The sequence below is a fragment of the Paroedura picta genome, chromosome 14 (assembly GCF_049243985.1).
Source record: "Paroedura picta isolate Pp20150507F chromosome 14, Ppicta_v3.0, whole genome shotgun sequence".
NCBI classification, from domain to species: Eukaryota; Metazoa; Chordata; class Lepidosauria; order Squamata; family Gekkonidae; genus Paroedura; species Paroedura picta.
Genome location: NC_135382.1, coordinates 40778878 through 40799761, shown reverse-complemented (window position 1 = coordinate 40799761; position 20884 = coordinate 40778878). Strand labels below are relative to the sequence as shown.

At 56.3% G+C, this 20884-nt stretch overlaps 1 protein-coding gene across 1 annotated transcript; it reads right to left on the bottom strand.

Moving 5' to 3' along the window:
- Positions 1–73: 73 nt before the first annotated feature.
- Positions 74–19799, bottom strand: LOC143823397 (B-cadherin-like). The gene is made up of 16 exons (XM_077309694.1): positions 19622–19799; positions 18740–18854; positions 10338–10564; positions 10107–10250; positions 9863–10018; positions 8720–8864; positions 8113–8288; positions 6931–7059; positions 6546–6731; positions 6010–6254; positions 4830–4972; positions 4331–4546; positions 3200–3427; positions 2759–2889; positions 2244–2387; positions 74–1753 (listed from the first exon to the last, which is right to left on the bottom strand). Exons 1-16 carry the CDS (start codon positions 19682–19684, stop codon positions 1541–1543), a joined length of 2661 nt encoding a protein of 886 aa, XP_077165809.1. The 5' UTR covers positions 19685–19799; the 3' UTR covers positions 74–1540.
- Between the last annotated feature and the right edge of the window lie 1085 nt (positions 19800–20884).

The window sequence follows — 20884 nt, the reverse complement described above, 5'->3', positions numbered from 1 at the left end:
ACAGATCAGGAGGCTCTTGACAGGCAGCCATTCATGCAGAGACTCATCCATAAATTAATGGGGAGAAAGGCACTTTCTTTAAAGAAAAAACTTTATTAAAACATTATAAAATACATCCGCTTAATAAGGCATCACACAGTATGGCTTTTTAATTTTGTGCATATAAAAAGAATTGTGAAATCAAAAGCCAGCAAAGCCATTCATTTTTGCAAAAAAAGAAAGTTCATCCATCACATGGACAGCAATCAGATCAAAATTCAAAACTCAGCAACTGCCAGAAGTCCATCACTGGCGTCTTCACCAGAAGAGACGCCTAGAGTTGGCATCAGGTTACTTGGCAGGAACTGCATCCTTAATCCGCAGCATTGAGAGGTCAACCACTCAAAGTGAACCAGGAACCCCCAAGGCACTGAATTTCCTCCCTGGGAAGGGTTAGTTACCAGCCGCTTCCACCAAACCCTTTCGGGGTCTAGATCTGTCCCCTCCCCCCAAAAAAAATTCTATGTCACATTTATACAACTAAGTCTCTGCCTAGCCCATTGTGCTTCTATTGGTCATAGCAAAGAGCCGTGCAAAATGAGAGAATCTCACCCCCCCCCCCACTCACACACCTTCTCAAGAGGACAGAAGGCGTTGCTCATCTTGGAAACGGAAAAAGTTTGTGTTCTGAGTTTTAAAGATGAACGTAGGTCCTGAGGATGCTGGCTAAATTCTGCACTCGATCCCCCCATCTGGTAGCTGTGCAGGATCGCTAAGTGCATGTCGGCTCATCGGCTGTCTTGGGATGCTGCTTTGGGGCCAGAGTACTAAAATGGATTGGCAGGAGTTGCACCCAAAGGGCTCACCCCAACACCACTTTTCCCAGCTGGCAATCCCAGTCATTGGAGGGGCTTGAAGCCATACCGGCAGAACCTGACATCTCCAACTCCTGCCTGGGCTGATGCGCGAGACCTTCTTCTCCAGCCTCCCTTTGGCTATGAGCTTTATTCCCAGCAAAGGTTTGCTTTTGCAAACATTCAGGCTGCCTTTCTGGAGGAGCAGGAGGGGTTACAAACAGGTCAGCAGAGGGGATCCCAGGCTACCGGGAAGCACTGGAGGGGCCCAGGAGACTGGCTGTGATCCTGCCCCAGGCAGAAGGGTTGCTGGATTAGGCCTTGGATGCCCTGCATGGATCAAGACAGCCTTAAATATGTTTAGGAAATTTTTCTTTGGCAAACAAGAATGGAATCAGATAAGCACTTAACAGCGCGAGATGTCCCACGGGAGCTCTTTTCCCAGTAATAGAGTCAGCGCTTAGGAGAACGGCAGAGACTGCAGCAACAAGACCACACGAGTTCAAGTCTTCAGGGGAAGATGACCACCATGTGCTGAATTAAAACTATCATAGTAGAAAATGCGGTTGCCTGAATCCACCCCAAAGGGGACCAGCTGCACGGTAAGGCAGGCACGTCTGACGGTTATGGCAATTTATGCTGGGAAGGGGAGGGCCGCTGGGCCCTTGGCCAGGCAGCTGGCAGCTCCCCCCAAATTCCTGCCACGCCTAGTCCTCCTCTTCACCCCCTCCGTACATGTCGGCCAGCTTCCGGAAGCGGTTGCCCCAGTCATTGAGGTAGTCGTAGTCTTGGTCCTGGTCTCCCGTGGAGGAGTTGATGGAGCTGAGGGAGGCCGCTTCGGAGCCGCTGCCCTCGTAGTCGAACACCAGCAGGGAGTCGTAGGGGGGCGCCGTGGGGTCCGTGTCGGCCGCCTTCAGGTTCTGCAGAGGGGAAAAGGAACACGGGCTCCATTGGCACAGTGCGGGAGCCAGCAGAGGCGGGACAGGGTGGCCACCTTCGCCATGGAAAGGGGGCTCCAAGTACAAGCCATGGCGATGCAGTTTCCGGTCCCAGCGCTGGACGGCGGGAAGAACGCTGGAGGGGCAGGGACTGGGCAATTCACCAGTTTCCAGGCCCTTCTGAAAAGATGGGAGGTCCCCCTCCTGCCATCCACAACCCTGCTCCCTGCCACTCCGAGTGCTCAGATGGATTCCCCCGGGCCCCCTAAACACCCCACAAAAGCCCGTCACATGAGAAGAACCAGGGCCCCTCGACTCTTATCCCTCTCTGCCAGGAGGGTGGGGGAACACCAAGGCGGAAAGCCAACCACTACTCAGAGGAAGGAAAAGTTGGCCTCTCGCCCGGTCAGCTGGGAAAGGCCTCAGGCAGCCATGAGAAGCTGCTGGCCTCACGGCTCTCTGCACCACGCACCTCATCAATGAAATTGCCGATCTCATCCGGATTGGCCGGGCGCGGGCGGTACTGCGGGGCTGGCATGAGCGTGGGAACAACATCGTTGCGGGTGACTTCTGGGCGCGCATCCAGGCCACGGTGCAGCTGGCTCATGTCATAGTCCTGGGGGGAGTCAACGGGGAGGGGGGTCGTGGCTCAGCTTAGTTCCATGTGCAGGGCGTCAAGGGCCCACAGCTGCCAGGGCCATGGACAGGATATAAGGACGGTTCCCATGGCTTGGAATCCCAGGCCTCCGCCAGCCACACTGGTGGTTCCGGGTGGTCTTTTCTCTCCCAGCCCTGAGGGTGCCAGAGATCCACGCCACTGGGCCCATGCAGATGTGGGTCAGCTTCACACCAGGGAGAGGCAGAGGCCACACAAGGCACACCACGGCAAAGGCAAAGGCCAGGGGAGGTGCGGCTCAACGTGGGCAAAGGGCCGGAGAGAGGCACCCCCTTCCCCCTTCCTCGGAGGGTGAGCCGCTCGAGACTCACCTGATCCTCCTCCCCGCCGCCTTCCTCATCGTAGTAGTAGACGTTGTCCCGCGTGTCGTCCTCCGGGAGAAGCAGCGGCTCCTTCAAGGCCTTCCTCTTCCGCACCAGCAGCAGCAGCAGCAGGAGGAGGACTGGGGGGCCACAAGGTTAGGGCTGTGAGGGAGGCCCAAGGGCCACGGGAACACCCACCGGACCCCCAGCAGGGAACCAGAACTCCTCTCGGTCTCCAGGCCCCACTGCCCGCTTGCCTCCCCACCAGAGGAGATACTGGCCATGGAGCACAGGCAGGGGAAAAGGAGCCAGCTGCCACTGTCTCCCACCTCACGGTGCAGGGCAGCCACGGAGAAATGGCCCACAGAGCGTTGACCCTTCCCACAGCCTCAGGCTTTGGGGCCAGGACAGGCCTGTGGGAGAAGCACAGCTGCAGGGGGCGGGACTCACTCAGCAAGGCCAGGATCCCACCGAGGATTCCCAGGATGGCAGAGACCTCCAAGCCCCCCGCGATGTAGCCCCTTCTCTCGCAGTTCTTGGCTTCCCCTTCGCAATCGCACACTTGTGCTTTGACCATGGTGGTCTGCTTCTGCCCTTGGCCGTCACTCAGCTGGAGGGCGATGCCGTATTCACCGGGGTCCAGCACCTTCGTCAGCCTCAGGGTCAGGCTGTGACCACCTACAGGACGAGGGAAGCAGGGGCGGGGGAACCGGGAGGCTGCAGGTTAGGGCAAGGAGCTGTTCAAACCTCACCTGGCAGCAGCAGCGGGGGGGGGGGGGGAGAGGGGGGATTCCAGTGCTGTCTCCTCCTGAGCTCTTCTGAGACTTGACACTGAGGTACATTTGGCCACCAAGTTGTACGGCATCTGCAGCAGAACTGATAGCTTCCATCCCGTCACACTGTACCTGAGGAAGTGGGCGCGCACACCAAAGCTCATGCCCTGAATCAAAATGTGTTGGGCCTCAAAAGAACCTGACTGGACTCTAAATTTGTTCTGCTGCAGTAGAACAGTTAAAATTGTTGGGGTATGAATCAAAGCCCCCCCTTGTCAGATGCAAATTTAAGAGGGTCTTTCACATCTAAAGAAAATGTGAGTCCAGGGGCACCTTTAAGACAAACAGAGTTTTATTCTGGGTACCTGCTCCTGTGTGCCTGTACCTGAAGCAGTGTGCCTCTACAGTGTCTACACACTTTGTTGCTCTTGAAGGTGCCCCTGGACTCAAACTTTGTTCTGTCGCTTCAGACCAACATGGCTGCCCAGCAGAGCCTTTCGGACTGAAGTCTTCCTTTTTTCTAAAGGAGCTTCCATGTGAACCCCTGCACAATCAGTCCGAACGCAGGAGGGAAAGCAGTTCTAGCAATATCAGTCTGCTTGGTCCTTGTCCACAGCAGCTAAAGCTTTGCACCGTATCACTGCTGGGTGGTGCCTGAGCCCCGGGCCAGGATGCAGGGCAAGGCTCCTCTTGGAAACCTGCATGCAGGGCAGCCTTCACAGCTGCCACTGGAAAGAACGAGGACTCCCAGGCAAGGCTTGCCCCAGGACCTTCCCCACAGGGCCCCACAGAACACGCATGCACTGACCCTGGTCCATCTGGACCGACCAGTTGGCTTTGGCGCCCAGCGTCAAGTCTGCCGAGAAGGCGTGAGGAGGGAGGTCCTTGTCCACAATGTTCAGCTGTTGGGCCACTGGGTTTCGGTTGCAGATCTCAAAGTTCCGTGGGTCAGGCTCCGGCGCGTTGTCGTTCACATCACTGAGGTGCAACAGCAAGGTTCCTGTCCCCGTGGCCGAGGGCTCCCCTGAAGGGCAAGGCCAAGGCAGTCTAACAAAACAGGCATGCACAGGTGGGCCCCCCCTCCACCATGTCACCCCCTCTCCATTAAAACCTGCTGGAGAGGCTCAGTTGTCTGGGTGCCGTATGAGGAATGCCCAAAATGAATCCTATGGCCAAGGCCCTGATTTGTTTGGAGCCCCACGCCCTGCAGCAGTGCCCTTAGCCTCAGGGTCCACCCAAGTGCCCACTGCCTGCCCGCTTCCTGTCCAGGGGCAGAGGCCAAGGGGAAAGCACACCCGGCCGCCTACCATTGTCAGTTGCATAGATGAGGGCCTCATAAGTGTCGTTCTTCACGTACAAGGACTCCCTGTCCAGAGCAGCTTTAGTCTCTATGACACCCGTCTCAGGGTTAATTGCCAGCCAGTTGGCCACGTCTTTCCCAATGGAATATCTGGAAGAGAAAGAGGGGCCATTGGCAGGGGCCTTCTTCTAGCTCTCCCTGCCAAGCCAGCATGCACAGCAAACCCTCAATGTACTTTGCAAATTAGACCCAGAGCTTCCAGGACCGCTTCACTCAGGCAGGCATCCCCCTGGGGGTCCTTGTTATGAAGTGGTCCATCCTTGGATTCTCCACCCTGCACAACCCCACTGGGACCCCCTCACACATAGACTCATAGACTCATAGACTCATAGACTCATAGACTCATAGACTCATAGACTCATAGAGTTGGAAGAGGCCATACAGGCCATCTAGTCCAACCCCCTGCTCAATGCAGGATCAGCCCAAAGCATCCTAAAGCATCCAAGAAAAGTGTGTATCCAACCTTTGCTTGAAGACTGCCAGTGAGGGGGAGCTCACCACCTCCTTACGCAGCCTATTACACTGCTGAACTACTCTGACTGTGAAAAACTTTTCCCTGATATCTAGCCTATATCGTTGTACTTGAAGTTTAAACACATTACTGCGTGTCCTCTCCTCTGCAGCCAGCAGAAACAGCATCCTGCCCTCCTCCAAGTGACAACCTTTCAAATACTTAAAGAGGGCTATCATGTCCCCTCTCAACCTCCTTTTCTCCAGGCTGAACATTCCCAAGTCCCTCAACCTATCTTTATAGGGCTTGGTCCCTTGGCCCCAGATCATCTTCGTCGCTCTCCTCTGTACCCTTTCAATTTTATCTACGTCCTTCTTGAAGTGAGGCCTCCAGAACTGCACACAGTACTCCAGGTGTGGTCTGACCAGTGCCGTATACACACAACCACCTGTGAGCTGCACAAGCCATGTGTACGTGCCACCAGTCCTGAGCCAGTGCCCTCAGGGGCCAGCCTGTCTGCATGGCAAGGCAACCCAAAGTGGCCCCTCGTAACCAAGCCGCTTCCTGCCCTGGGCTGCTGAGGATGCGATGGCGGAAGGGGCCCCACTGTTCCCCAGCTGTTCCAGTGGCTGAGTCTTGGTCCAGCTCCTTCACACAGCCGCACCCCCCCCCATACCTGATGCTCTGCTCCATATCCTTATCTGGGTCCTGGGCCGTGTAGGTGGCCACCTTCTGCCCCACAGAGATATCTTCACGGTAGTTCACTGTCATGACTGGCGGAATAAAGACGGGAGCCTCATTGACGTCGGCCACGTTGACGGTCACGGTGGCCATGGACGTCGGCAGTTGCACTGAGAAGTCGGCGACATTCATCACAGAGACCCTGAGGACGAACTGGTTGGTTTGCTCATAGTCCAGGCCCTGGAAAGGATGCAAGGTGGGGATGGATGGCAATTAGGGGGTGCCAGCCACAATTGGGTCAGTGCTGGCCAGAAGGCAAAGTGACCGAGGAGACCACGACCAGCCAGGCTCCAACCCAAGGAAGAAGGGTGCTTCTTGGTGATTGGGAGGGGGCAAGAGGGGGAGGGCTTCTGGAGTTCCAGCCCCACTGGGAGGCCTCCTGCTGGCCTCTGGGTTTTGGCCAGTGTGTGACACACAGTGATGGGCCATTGGCCAGATCCAGCATGGCTTCTCTTATGACCCCATGTTCACCTTAGCTGTTTTCAAGAGGCCTTCGTTGCTTTGAGGATCAGTAGAGATAATGAAATTCCCTCCTTCGTTCCCTGAGATGATTTGGTATCTTGCTTTCCAGGCAGGAGTGTCTTGCTGATCAGCATCTTCCACCTTCAGTTTGGCAACCAGAAACCCTGCCACATTCTCCGGCACGACTTCATTATACTGAAGCACAAAGGGAAAGTGTTAGGAAGCATTTCCGTGATGGGCTATGCAGCCCATAATCATCTCCTCCTTGCTGTCCCACATCTTCGCTGGAGTCACCAACAAGTTGAAAGGGAAGGCTGGAAATATTATGGGGGTCAGTTGGGAATTGGTGCCACCATGCAAGGGAAAGGGAGAGGAGGACAATGACGCCCATTACCGTGGTTGGGTTGAAAAATGGAGGGTTGTCATTTGCATCGCTGACAGAGATCACGGCTGTCCCTGTAGTGGCTAAGCCTTGTCCCTGCATGTCTGCAGCTTGGAGGACCAGTGTGTACTTGGGGAATTCCTGCAAGCAAAGAACACACAGAGAACGGGGTGAGTTGATGGCCCTCCCCAGGAGAAGTAGACCACACACCTCCCTCGGTTGATCACTCCATCCCTTCGGGACTTGAGGGGGAAAGAACTTCAGATCCACAGACTGGTTTCATTGGACACAAATGACAAAATACTACATCCAGATAAAGAAACAGAATGTCAAGCTATGACCTTCACTACAGTAGGTCCCCATTAATTTTTTAAAAATCAGCATACAGTAATATCATAATTTATTTTTTAACTTCAGTGTATTCAGTACAATCTGACAGCTCAGGATCTTCTGTATTGCCATTGTAAGAATTTAAAAACCGCACCACCATGTCCTGTACATTTGCTCTCAGGGTGACCCACTGCCGATGGACCTGCAGCCCTAGCAAGACACTCCTCCCAGGGAGGGCTGCAGAACCCTCCCCCTCCCCCACTAAGCACAAAGCCTTTTATAAGCAGAGGTAGGAGGCCATACTGGTTTTATGAACTTAGGCAAATAGTGAGTGGGTGGGCAAGAAGGGATGGGCCAGTGTTTGTCTCTGGCGGCCCTTCCTTTCAGACCCAGGGAATTGCTGCTTGCCACTGTGGGATGGTAGGTGAATTTCCTCCAAACCAGGCTGGATTCTGGAGAGTTTTGGTGGTGGTGGGGATCACTTGGGCATGAAATTGGGGTCACTGTGGGTGGCAAGCACTTGTGAGTTCCTGCATTTTGCAGGGGGTTGGACTAGATGAGGTCACTTCCAACTCTTTGATTGTATGACTCTCCCTCCAGAAAGTTAGCAGACCAGAGATCCCCATGGATAACTTCTCTGGGCCCAGCCATGTGGGCGGGGGGGGGGGGAGCAGGAGGGGGCTTCTGATTGGCCACTGGAGATTTCATGGACTGTGTAGATTCGCTTAAATGTTACTTTAGTTGCAGATGCCTCCACAGCCAGATGGGCCCCTTTCCTAAGCCCTTCCCGCCCGATTTAATCACAGCAATTGATGACGAGGCTCAGTGCAGTCCCCCCCCCCCCCACATGGCCCAGGCGTTCACCTCTCTGTCCAGCCCTGGTCCGATCACGCTGATCATGCCCGTATCATTGTTGATGGTGAACATCTGGGGGTCGGGCTCTGGAGGGCTTTGGCTGATGATGGAGTAGGAGACGATTCCGTTGTAGGAATCCACAGCGTCGTCTGCATCCGTGGCCGTGACCTGCACCACGTTGGTCCCTGGGGACGTGGAGACAAAGGGTAGAAACTAGGCGGCCAAAGGAGCAGCAGAAGCAAAGCAACGATGCAGAAGCGAGTCTGCCTGAGGTGGTGGCAGGAGACCCTTCTGTCCTCCTCTGAATGCCAGCCAGCCAGCCAGCCAGCCAGGATCTGCACACAGTTTGCACCTCTCTTTGCCTAGGCAGCTGGAGGGACCCATTTCCAAGCCTACACCCCATGGAAACGTTGTGCTTAGACTGACCCAAAGTGCTGCACATCTGGCTAGAGGGTAGCAACTGGATTTGCTTCCAGGCCTTCCCCCCCTTCCTCCGTGGAGTGGGCTCCCCATCTGCATCTGGGTCAGGAGCCCCCTCCTCAAGAACTGCTCCCAAAGCACCTGGTGCTGCCTGCCTCTGCCCCGTAAGCCCCGCCTGCAAGACCCCCCTGCCTACCTGGCGTGGCTCCTTCCAGCACCGATCCATAGAAGATAGACTGGGTGAACTGGGGCCGGTTGTCGTTCTGGTCGCTCACCTTGATGATCACCTCCATGGGGTCTTCCACGGCCTCTCCGTTGGCGGAGACCGCGTGGGAGAAGAGCTGAGGAGAAGAGGCGGGGGCAGCCGTGACTCACCAGGAGATGGCCCACTCGGACCCAGAAAATAGTTTCAAGGAGCTGGGTTGGAGAGCCAGTGGGCTGCAGTGGCCATTTCAGTGTGGACATGGGTTCAAATCCTGTGGCTCATGGGGTGGCCCTGTGCCAGGCGCATACCGTCAGCCTCCATAATACTAAACTGGGAGGGTTACTGGCTGGGATGATACTAAACTGGGAGGAGTAACAAACACACCGGAAGACAGAATCAGCTAAACATCTGGAAGGTTCCACAGTCAGAGCGGTTCCTCAGTGGAACAGGCTTCCTTGGGAGGTGGTGGGTTCTCCTTCTTTGGAAGTTTTTGAGCAGAGGCTAGATGGTCATCTGAGAGAAATGCTGATTTTAGACAGATGGTGAATGGGTGAGCAGGAAGGGATGTGCCTGTGAACGTCTCTTGTGGCCCTTCCTGGCATACCCGGGACATTGCTGATCACCACTGTGGGATGGTAGGTGAATTCCCTCCAGACCACGCTGAATTCTGGAAATTTTTGGTGTGGAGGGATCACTTGGGCATGAAATTGTGGGTAGGCAGGTAGTTGTGAATCCCTGCATTGTGCAGGGGGTTGGACTATATGACCCTGGAGAACCCTTCCGCCCAATGATTCTATGGTTCTATAACTCCACAGGGGTGTTTATGTTGTGAGAGTAAGATGGAGGAGGGAGGGAGAAACAACTCTGGCTCCCCTGTGTGGCTCAAGGAAGGGTAGGAGCAGAGGGTGCCACCAGAATCCCACCTGCCCCATCGGTGGAGACAGCAAGAGATGCTGAGGGGAAACCCACCAGCTCCACTGCACATTAAGGGAAGGGATCAGCAGCGCTCCCCTCAGGAGAAAAATCTGGCAAGGGCACCTGTTCCTCGCCAAGCATATGCTGCTCAACAGCCCAGGCAGTCTCTGGACGGGTTAAGAAGGGCTCCGGCAGCTGCCCCAGGCCCAAAGGACTCACAACGTATTTGTCGATGGACTCCCTGTCCAGCGGGCGGGTGACCTCCAGCCAGCCAGTGGCTCTCTCCACTTTGAAGGTGCCCACAGGGGGTGCATCTGCTCCTGGGCCCGTGATGCTGTAGAATACTTGGGTCTCTTTGTCCTTGTTGGATTTGATCTGGTGGGAAATGGTGAACCGGTCAAGGTGGGCAGGCAAAGCTGCCGAAGGAAGGAGCAGAGAGGAGAGGAGCGGAGCCAAGGCTCACCTGCACCAGCTTCTTGGGGAAGGGCCCCCTCTCATTCTCAGGACAATTAATGGGGGGGATGACCCAGTCCCTCTTCTGCCGCTTCAGGCCTGGCCGAGACTCTGGGAAGGCCAGCACCGCTCCTGGACTCAGGGCAGGGGCCTCCTGGAGAGACAGAACACAGACGGACGGCTCAGCAAGCCAGGGGGAGGCTCCACGGCCGGCGAACAAGGTGGGATCCTGCACACGTACCGCTCGAGGGTGGTCTGGCCGTGGACGTGGCTGGTGGCTCCTCCTGACAACCACCGTGGCAGAGTGCTGCTTGCCAGCAAAATCCGGGGCAAATATGCCAAAGCTCCATTCGTGGCTGTGGAGGCGCAGAGACCGCTTGACAGAGACCATGCCACCGTGCACCCCAAAGTGGCTGTCATCCGACACGTAGGGTACGTGTGTCCTTCCCGTGCAGCTCTCAAAGCCCACTGCAGGAGGAGGAAGGTCGAAAGCAAAGGTCAGCAGACAGGCGCGGAGGAGAGATTGCAGGATCGGAACTCACCACCACCACCAGGAGGCACCCGTACTCTGTCTAAAGCAACCTCCAAACTCAAGCACGAGCATTTCCGCTCTCCGGCCACACAACTCCGTCTTCCGAGTGGCTCTGCTTTGCAGGAGGCACGGATAGGGGCCCTCAGAGGCAGCTGGGGGAGGAGGCGGAGAGCCACAAGGGTTGTCTCTGAACTCAGTGGCCCCTGCAGGAGCAGCTCTGCTGTGCCACCCTTTGGCTGCCCCCAGAGCCAGAAGGCATCCAGGCGATGCCAGAGGAGGCTCCCAGCAGTCCACGAACCCCAGGCCAGCCTCGAGAGGAGCCCGCCTCAGTCCTGGAAGGAGCGACTCTGAAGACTCAGTCCGGCCTCTGTCTCAAAGGGGGGGGGGGACAGGCAGGAGGGCAACAACAGGGGCGGGGGTGGGCGGGTGGTTGCTTTGATTGCCGTTCGCAAGAGCCACATGCGGCAGCAGCAGCATCTCTGAAAGATGGTAAGCGGGGGGGGGGGGGAGAGGGCAGAGGGCAGAGGAAACCTGTTCAGGCTGTTGGGCAACAAAACCACCAGAGAGGCGTCACTCTCAAGGAGAGTAAGCCCGGCCCCAATGCAGATTTGCCTGGAGGATCAGTATCTCTTCAAGGGAACAAGGTGGGGGCAGGGTGACCAGCTTAAGTTGCGCCATCCACATGCCCGGCTCTCACTTCCTCTGTAGGAAGCCGTCCCCCATCATCTATGGGCGATCAGCAGAGGACGCCTTCGCCACACGGAGCCCATCCGCAGAAGGACTCTCCAAAACAGCCGCGGCCCTCCTAGCAAGACACGAAAGGGATCCTGGGAGTGAATCAGAATCGCCCGATTGGCACAAGGAACCGACAAAGCCAATCACGGGAACTCTTTTAGGCTGCTGCAGAGCTCATGGCCAAACGGTCGTCCCTCAGAAGGGCCGGCAGGATCATAACCTTTTAGCTGCCCTGCTAAGCGATCCCCATAACTCCAATTGGTCTCATAGACTCTCTAACAAACTCCTCTCATTGGGCTTAGACATACATGACGGATGTAGGATCTGTCTTGCTTAACAAAGTCTTTATCTGATGTTTACACAAAGGATACTTAATTTCTTCAGGTGGGCCGGCTAGCGAGGGCTGGAGATGAGCAAATTCGGGGCATTCTAAGCAGTAGACAGCTTAGCCCGTCTGGGCCTGTGCACCCGTGGAGGAACCACCCCTCAGGAGGAGGAATTTGGTGAAATGTGCCCCAGGTTGAATTTGATGGAAAAATACATACACTCTTTTTAATGATTTACATCCAAAATATGGATAATATTTTGTATAATAGTGGGATTTCCCAGAACCCGGAGAACATACATTGTTTACTGAAGAAACCAGTAGCTGAGCATCTATATCGGCCAATCTCTGGAGCAGTTATTCGTTTTTGTAATACCGTTCCTTCCTAAGCTAAAAGCACTGGGATGTCATTGCCGATTTCTTTAAACCAAAGGGACAAGTAAGAATCACCCAAAAGTCTGAGTAACAGACCGGCTGGGTGTGATGATGTGTCTTTGGCCAGTCTTTGAGGGTCGGAAGCCGGGCTCCAGCATCTAGTCCCTGCCGACCAAGCTCTCCAACGAGGGTGGGTCTTGTTTGCTCCTCAGTTTGGAACTTCTGATAGGTGTTCTAAAGAAAGAAGACTGAGCACTTTCCAGCCCGTTACTGAATGAGCCTGGAAGTGGGTCATGCCGGCAAGACGCAGCCAAGGAACGGTGACCGCCAAGGCCAGGGAAAGGTCCCGCCTCTGCAGAGTGACCCTGGCCTCCCTTCCGAGGGGTTCCTGCTCTTCCCATCAGTGACAGGCAGCCCCTCCTGCTCCGTCCCCAGCCCTCCTGTGGGGGAGTGGCAGCCCCCAAGGCTTCTCCCAGGGGGTGGCCAATGTGTGGCAGCCTGCAGGGTGACCGTCCCAGGGGGTTACCATGGCAGCATCGCAACCAGGCAGCAGCCAGACCCCCAGACTTTGGCACACCTGTCCTGGGCCGGGGAGTGGTGGAGTGACCATTTGAAGTTATGACTTTTTACGAGATTTATTTCTCCTACTTTTGTATTTTTCTGTCTTTTTGTATCTTTCCCTTTTTACAAGCACTACTATTTCCGTGCAACTATTAAGTATATAAGCCATGAACTATTTGAAAAAACATTCTAAAAGACTCCGCATTTTTCCATATCGGGATGTATTTAGACTAGCAGCTCCAGGATTTGTTCCAGGATTGTCCTAAACTGCTGGCCTGCAGACACCTGCCTGCCGAAATCGTGCGAGAAGGACCTCTTGACAAGAGCGCTGCCACCGAATGCCTTTGTTTGCTTTTGAACCGTTGACTTTTCCAACGCGACTCTCGGTCATGTGGCTGGCCTGGGAGTGTGCGCATGTGCGCACTCCTCAGTGCTACCACAAGGCCCTTCCATGTCAAAGGCGTGCTCCTGACGCAGCTGCCTGAGCCTGCTCTGGCACCGCGGAGAAAGTCTGCTCATGCGGGCGGGGGGGGGGAGGCAACGGTCGAGAGGCTCCCTGGCCCATGAGCCCTCCCCTGACGTAGCCCCAGCGCGAGGCAGTCCTGCCCCAGAAGCCAGCCATCCAGGGCTCGGCCCAGGCCCCACCTGCCGGAGGGGAGGGAGCCCAGCCACACCAAGCCTGTTCCTCCTGCTGGCCCGCTTTGGAGGGAGGGAGGGAGGGAGGGAGGGTGCATGCCGAGGCAGCCGTGTCTAGGCAGGACCCAGCAAATCCACAGTTCTCATCGGTCGCCCGGAGCCTCAGAGGAGGTTCCCTGGCTCTGTGTGTGTGTCTGCCTCTCTCTCTCTCACGCACACACAGAACACTTGCAAAGAAGTCACAACAAGCAGCCTCGATGCAGAACTAGGCAGCCTCCTGACTCTCAATCTGGAGGAGACAAATTGGGCAGGGGGAGATAAGGCGCCAGGCCGCCGCCCCAGAAGGGACTGCACCAAATCTGCCCGTAGCCAAGAAGACAGGCAGGGGGGAGGTACTTGAATAAATCCCCAAAAAGGACTGACGCCTGACAGCCTGAGAGTTTCTTTCCTTCCCAGGGCATAGGCATCAACAGAGTAGTCACAGGAAAAATAAAAACCATGGGGAAGAGTCTGGTAACCATGAGAATTCTTAACACTGACGGAGAGGCTGATTCTGTGAAGGCTCAAGGGGGTGGCAGGTGACAGTGGATGAGCGATTGGGATGTGAGTGTCCTGCACAGGGCAGGGGGTTGGACTAGATGACCCGAGGTCCCTTCCGACTATTATTCTATGATTCTATGTTCTCAAAAATTCCCGCAGGCCAGGAATTGTACTGAGCACTGACATATCTGCCTTGGAAAATGCTCCGTTTCCAAAATCTGAAATGTGAGAAAGCAGAATGCTGGATGCAGGACAGTTGTGAAAATTTGACTTTCCTGATTAAAAAGACGGAACAGTTTGGGAAGGATTACAGTGGCTGTACTTTGGCCACCTCATGGCCCTCCAACACCAAATATGGGCAGCTCTGTCCTTGAGCATGGCACTTCCGGCCCTCCTGGGCCTTTCCCGGAGAGTGATCCACCCACACCCCAGCCTGGGTGGGGCACCAGTCAGTGACGAGCCCTGCGCAACTCAACTTCCGCGTGCAGAGAGCCCAAGCCGGCCTGGCACCAGCGGCCATTACAGAGCCTTCTTTCTGGAGCTCAGAAAGCGAAACGAGGGGCTTGCTAGGCAGGCAGAAAGCCCGAGGGCAGCTGCTCACCTCCTCCCTGCGCCCTCACAGGTCTGAACGCAAAGCACACGAGCCTAGCCAGCCAAAGCCGTGCCAGGGCAGCCTCAGCCGGACTCTTTGGAGACTGCCCCAGAACCACCGTGTGGGGACAAAACGCTACCCTCCGCCAAGGCACCACACACACACACACAAACACACAAACACCCATTGTCCAAAGCAAGCCAAGGAGAGCGGGATGATGCATCTCTCCCTCCCCTCCCCTCCCGGAAGCGTGGAGAGCTCTGCGGGACGTTTTGCACAGGCTCTGACATCACCTGGGAGTTTCAACAGGACTCAACAGTTTGCAGGGTCAGAGTTTCACTCGAAAGCTGATTCAGACGCCTGTCACGGAGTTCTGCACAGCAAAGAGTTCAGCCAGCTCATCCAGGGCTCTCAAGCCTAGTCAACGGGGACACCCTCCCGGGCCCTGAGGGGGCACCACCCTGGATGACCCTCTCCGGCAAGGTTGTGCCCCAGACAGGTTGCCTGCCCAGCACTGTCCTGGAGGCGCAAGTCCCGCCTTTCTTGAGCCACAGAACGTTCCCTGCAGGAAAATACAAAGGCAGCACCCAGCAAGGCCCCAAAAGCTCAGAGGTCCAGTGGGAGGGACTGTGCTGCCTTCCACAGGCCAAGAAACCACCCCCGGGTCGTGGCCCCGCAATGGAGGGCTGAGAACACCGTGGCATCTGCCAACAGCTCTCCTGACACCCACCTGGTGTTTTTGGAAAGCGTGCTGGAGCCACAGCACAAGGATTCCCACTGTGAGACTGCAGGTAAGCCCTGGCAGCCATTTTGTGGCTGGCTCCGCCTCCTGTGGTGGCCATGCTGCTATTGACGCCAACCATGCCGCACATGCTCAGCATTGGCCACTGCGCAGTCTACCGCATTACGCCTCACCCACGTCGCTGCTCTCTGTCCCTCCAGCCCAGGCCTGGTGTGGCTCAGGAAACCGGCTGCTCTGACTCAGCTGCAAGGCCCCTCTGAGGGGTGGCAGACATGGCCCCAGACGCAAGGGATGTGCGTGCACACAAAATTCAAGGGAATCTGACTCAGCTGCCCTCTGGTTTTGCAATGCAAGAATGACCAAGCAGCGCTGCAGGCACAAGAGGGGTTGTGTCACCCCAGGTAGGAGCCCAGCTGGCCTCCTTGAGTGAACATTTTGGAAAGACAGTTGCAGTAGGTACCACCGGGCCCTTTGTTGGCCTGGTAATAGGTTGGCCTGCAACAGGTACAACCAGATCCTTGACTGCCCTGACCAAAAGCTCTGTGCTTTTCAGACGCTTGCACAGTCCTGTGCCTCCTGCAGCCAGCCCTCCCTAGGAACAAGCAGCCCTCTTGTGCAGGCCTCTGGCTGGCATGGCTCTCCAAGGCTGGATTGCCCTGCTGTGCCCAAAGCAAGTGGCTCTGTTGCTCCTTCCTTGGGACCAAGCAGAGCAATGACTTGACTGTGTCTGGAGCCACGCAGAAAAACCACAGTTCCTGTAACCACAGACAGTGGCCCAAGCAGGCCATCTGGGAGTGCTGGACTCACAGCCCTGCAAGGACTTGGAAACCTGCCCCAGCCCAAATAAGACGATGGGCCACTGTACGATTTAAGGGGGATTTGATCTTCTAACGTGAACCTGATATTAATTTGATGTTTTAAACCAGGAGGGGAGGGATACAAAAATTTATTCCTTCCTTCCTTCCATGCGAATTAAGATCAGCCTTGCTGGGTGGATGCAAAGTTCCTGCCAAACAGCTGAGTCACCTTCAACCCTGGGGGAAATGGGCATGTCCCCCACCTGCTTTTGCAACCAGTGAGACCTTCGCAAGACAGAGGCGTAAAGGCCCCTGCCCTTTCAACATGGGCCTCTCCAGGGCGGGTCCCCAACACTCGCCAGGAGCTTCAGGGCCCAGGTGACCTTTGTGGCCAGCTTTTGATCCCGAGGCACATCAACAGAGACGTGAAAGGTCATTTCGGGGGCTGCTAAATATTTCTCTCTTTTCAGTAACACATTCACGTAAATACCAAAAGGGTCTCACCCAACACATACTCAAAGCAGAACATATCTCAGAGTACTATCTCTATAGAAGGTGGTTTCATACATTTCTATGATTCCTTATTTAATTAACTATTAATTCATTTTTTGAAAGCCAGCTCCACAGACGACACACATTAACTGCCGGAGTCTCCATCCAGGCCTGCAATTCTGTCCTCGTAACAAATAACTGTCTCACACAATGAACTGGACTCACTAGCTGGGTGACACAACTCACACAATGAAAGTTGCCTGGCAGTTTAAGCACCTGCACCGGAGAATGCCTCAGCTGACCCTTGAGGCCCTAGTCTGAGGCAGGGCAAGATGGAGTACGCATCAGGGCCTTGTTGGTGGGGGCATCATTGGTGCCAAATGCCCTCCTTGGGGAACCTGGCTCACCGCCACCACTGAGCAGCAGACCTGGCAATTTAAGGAGGGCCTTGGGGAACCTTCCGGAAAACACATACGAGTTGGCTGGCAGCATGTTTTGCCCTTTTCCTTCCTCCATCATCTTAAAAGATATTAAAATTTTAAATTAGTTTGATGGCTGTGATTTTAATTTGTTAATTCTGTTTTGCGTATTCTGAATGTTGTTACTATTTTGACAATTTGTTTAAAAAACTGAAAAGTGGGATTAAAAATATTTATATTGAGAAAAAAAATATTACTCCTTTGTAATCTACTGGAGAAATTAATTCCAGCACAACCTGATGATCCACTTCCCCACATAATCTATAATTCAGCTTTGCCACAAAATGCAGAATCAGACCGTGAATCCATCGAGGCCATCCCTGCCCACTCTGACCCCCAACGGCTCTGTGGGGCCTCAGGCTGCGGCAGGGGAGGAGGAGGTCTTTCTTATCACCCACTGCTGACCCATTTGGAGATGCCAGGGACTGAACCCAGGACCTCCTGCGTGCCAAACAGATAGAGGTCTACAATGTCATGCATGGGGCAGAGAGAGTTGAAAAAGAGACATTTTTCTCCTTCTCCCAAAAGCATACAGTGGAACTGATGAGTTCAGGATGGGCAAAAGAAAATGCTATTTTGTGTAAACGTGGAATTCACTGCCAGAGGATGTAGTGATGGCCACAGGAATAAATGGATTCCTGGAGGATAAGTCTATCAGGGGCTATTAGCCATGGTGATGGAGGGCAGCCTGCATATTCAGAGGCACTACACCTGAATCCTATGTTGTTGGTCCTGCAGGGGATCTGGCTGAACACAGTCGGAGACAAGATGCTGGACTAGATGGACCCTTATTGGTCTGACCCAGCAAGGCTCCTCCAGCCCATGCAGAGCATCTGAGTCTTGTGTCTGTGACCTGCCTGGGAGATCCGGACTCCAAGACAAGAATAGCAACCCTCAAGATCCAGTCTTACCCAGAGCCAAACCGAAAACAAGGTCTCATACTCAGCCTGGGTGAAGCCAAGTCAATGATTTGCAAACCTTATTGACACAAGGTGACCGCAGCTGCCCCCGTCACGCCCACGAAACTGCGATAAGCAGGCAGAAGGAGGCTGGTGCATGGGAGGCAGGGAGCCAGCCAGCCCGGAGGCCTGTCAAAGTTCACCAATGCACTGAACGCAAACAGGCCCGACAGCTGCAAGCTGCAGCAAGTCCGCATCGCTTTCCCTGTCAGGCTCCGCCCTGCAAAGCTGCTGGAGGCAGGCAGCTTTGGAAGGATCCAAACTTTGTGCTCCCAGAATCTGGCAGGAGGGGCCAAGGAGCCAGGCGGGAAGAACTGCCCCCCCCCCTTAAGCTCCAGGCCATCAGCTCACCTCCCAGAAGCCCCCATTTCTGCCAAGCAGGAGAGGTCTTTCATTTGGCACTCCTGGACTCCAGGGCCAGTTCAAGCAGCCCCCCTCCCCCCCCCCGGAGCCGCAGCCCCTCCGCTTCCACAACCAGAAAGCCACCCCTCCCAATTGTCACCTTGGGGGAGGGGGGACCCCACCCCACAGGTCCCCGGTTTTTCTTTCCCCAGAGCTTTGCAGACGAGGCCTCTGTGCCCCCTTTGCCTGCCCCCACGGGAGGGAGAAACAGGCGCCACGTGAGCCCCCCAGCAGCGGACCCGAAGCTCCGTTTCAGGCAGGAGGTTTCTCCTCAAGCGAGAGGAACATGTGCTGTGAAAGCAGGGCACGTCCTCCAGCTCCAAAAAGGGCCCAAGCAGAAAGCCTCCCCCAGCCCCAGGGGCAGTCTACTCTGGCTCCAGGAGGCAGGCGGGGCGAATCAGCAGGCCACGCCCCTCCCGCCTAGCGCGCTGCCCGGCCCGAGAATGCCCGGAGGAAGCAGGCAGGACCCCTCTTACCTTCGCCCAGCCTCTGGCCCCTTCTCAGCTCCCCTCGCAGCACCGTGAACACGTAGGTCTCCGAGCTGAAGCCGGGCCGGCAGGGCCCCGTCCCCTCACAGGGCCGCCTTCCAGCCTGGGACACAAGAAGGAAGAGGCGCGGGGGTGTCCAGGGCGGCCCTCCAGGACCACCGAACTCGGCCCTCCCTATGCGGCACCCCCGGAAGGGCTAAAATCAGGGCCTGGGCCCAGCGTGGGTTAGTCAAAGGTAGACTGCCTCTGGACAGGGCAGCGGCTCTCGTGCGGCCAACGGGCCTTCGTGGCGTGGCTCTGTTCTCCCTTCTGGGCCAAAGTCTTGACAGTCTGATAGAAAGCCTTTCCCAACCTGCCCGACCCCTCCCTCCCGCCCAAAGGACTACTCAGCGCTAGAAATCCCCCCCCTTCTCCCACAGGTGGGCAAGCACTGGCAGGAGCCATTCCATCCTGCACACTGGGGCAAGGGGCTTCTAGGGGGGGGGCAGGCAAGGGGGGAACAGGAAGCAGAGTCAAGAGGAAGCCCCCAGCCCTCCTGGGGGGCGCTTCTGGCTCCAGCCCTCCATTCCCCTGGCAAACAGAGGGCGGCAAGGGGAACCCGCCGCGGGCTCCCTCCACGGGGCCGGCTGGGACTCGACGGCACTGCCCACGGGGGGGGGGGGCGCAAAGCGCACAGGCCGGAGAAAGCAGAGAAGGCGTCGCCCGCAGGGCAGGTACGAGAGTCTCCGTGGGGGGGGAGCGGGGGAAAGGTCATCTAGTCCCGGACCCCCACCCGCACCGCGAACTCTCCTTGAGGCAGCCAGAGGCGAGTGCCCCCCAGCGCCGTCGCCAAGAAGAGCGCCTCTGAGCACGCACAAAGCGCCCTCTCACCTGCAGCAGGAGCAGGAGCAGCAGCGGCGGCAGGAGGCAGAGCCCCCCGGGCAGCGTCCCCATCGGAGCCAGCGAGCGGAGCGGAGCGGACCGGAGGCGAGAAGGAAGCGGCACCAGAAGTCAGTCGCTGCCCTGCCCGGGAGGTTCTGCCCCGCCAGGCGACCGTCGGGTTTGGCAGGTGGAAGCCCCGCCCCCAGGTGAGGCAGGAGTGGCCCCGCCCCCGCGCGCCCCGCCCCCCACCTGGAAGGAATGCACTTTGGCGGGCCCAGCGCGCGGCGTCGCTGCTTTTGTCTGAAAAACACTACGAGCGTTTCCTCCTGTTGCTGCTGAAAACATTTTCGGGGGCCCCGGGCCCATGGCGGGAGGGAGCACCTTCGGAGGGAGGCCGGACGAGGACCGGTCTCGGGAGGGGGTGAATCTCCCTGGGCCAGGGTTCTGCCCTACCTCACAGGGTTGTTGTGAGGGCACGGTCATGGAGGGTACCAGGAGGAATATGAAATAGATTTTCCCACCTTGAATCCAGTTCCATTCCACTGGCCAGATGTATTTTCTGGCACTCCCAAGGTTTTCTTGCCACTTTATTTAATCTTAAAAGCTGGAAGGGATCACCAAGGTCATCTAGTCCATCCCCTGTCGACACAAGAGCTAGTGCTAGAAGGCATCCCATGAGGCCGGAGCTGGTCTGGTGCATGGAGGCGGTCAGTAAGCAGGGCCTAATTTGTGCTGAGAGGTGGGGCTTCAGCCTCAGCTGGAGTAGGGAGGGTCTTGGGTCTCCAGCCAGAGTCTGCAGCCAGTGAGGGACTTGTCTCCTGGGCCTGAGGGGCTTCTGACCCCCAGAAACCACCTCAAGGAGCCCCCCAGCCCCTTCAGGACAGGCGCTTTTGTGAACTTGGTGGACTCCCCCCACACACACACACACACATTGTGCCATCTCCCTGGCTGCAAAGTGGGCAGTGGGCACAGGAGAATCAAAGGCAGGCGCCAAAGGTGAACGCTTCTGGGCCCCAATCCCCACCCTCAGGGTGACTCAGCCTCCCCCTGGCACTTCCTGTGTGCGGGAGGGGGGGGCTGGCCAATCGCTGGGCAGCAGGAAGCACCAGGAGGCTGGGCTGGCTGAATCATCAGACAAGCAGGAGAAGGGCAGCTTCACCTGGAAAGCCCCAGCTGGATGGGGGGGGGCGAGTTTCTGCATCCCGACAAAGAGCCGCAGCTGATCAGTGCACAGAAAGGGATGTGTGTGCATCTCTGCATGTATTTTATGTG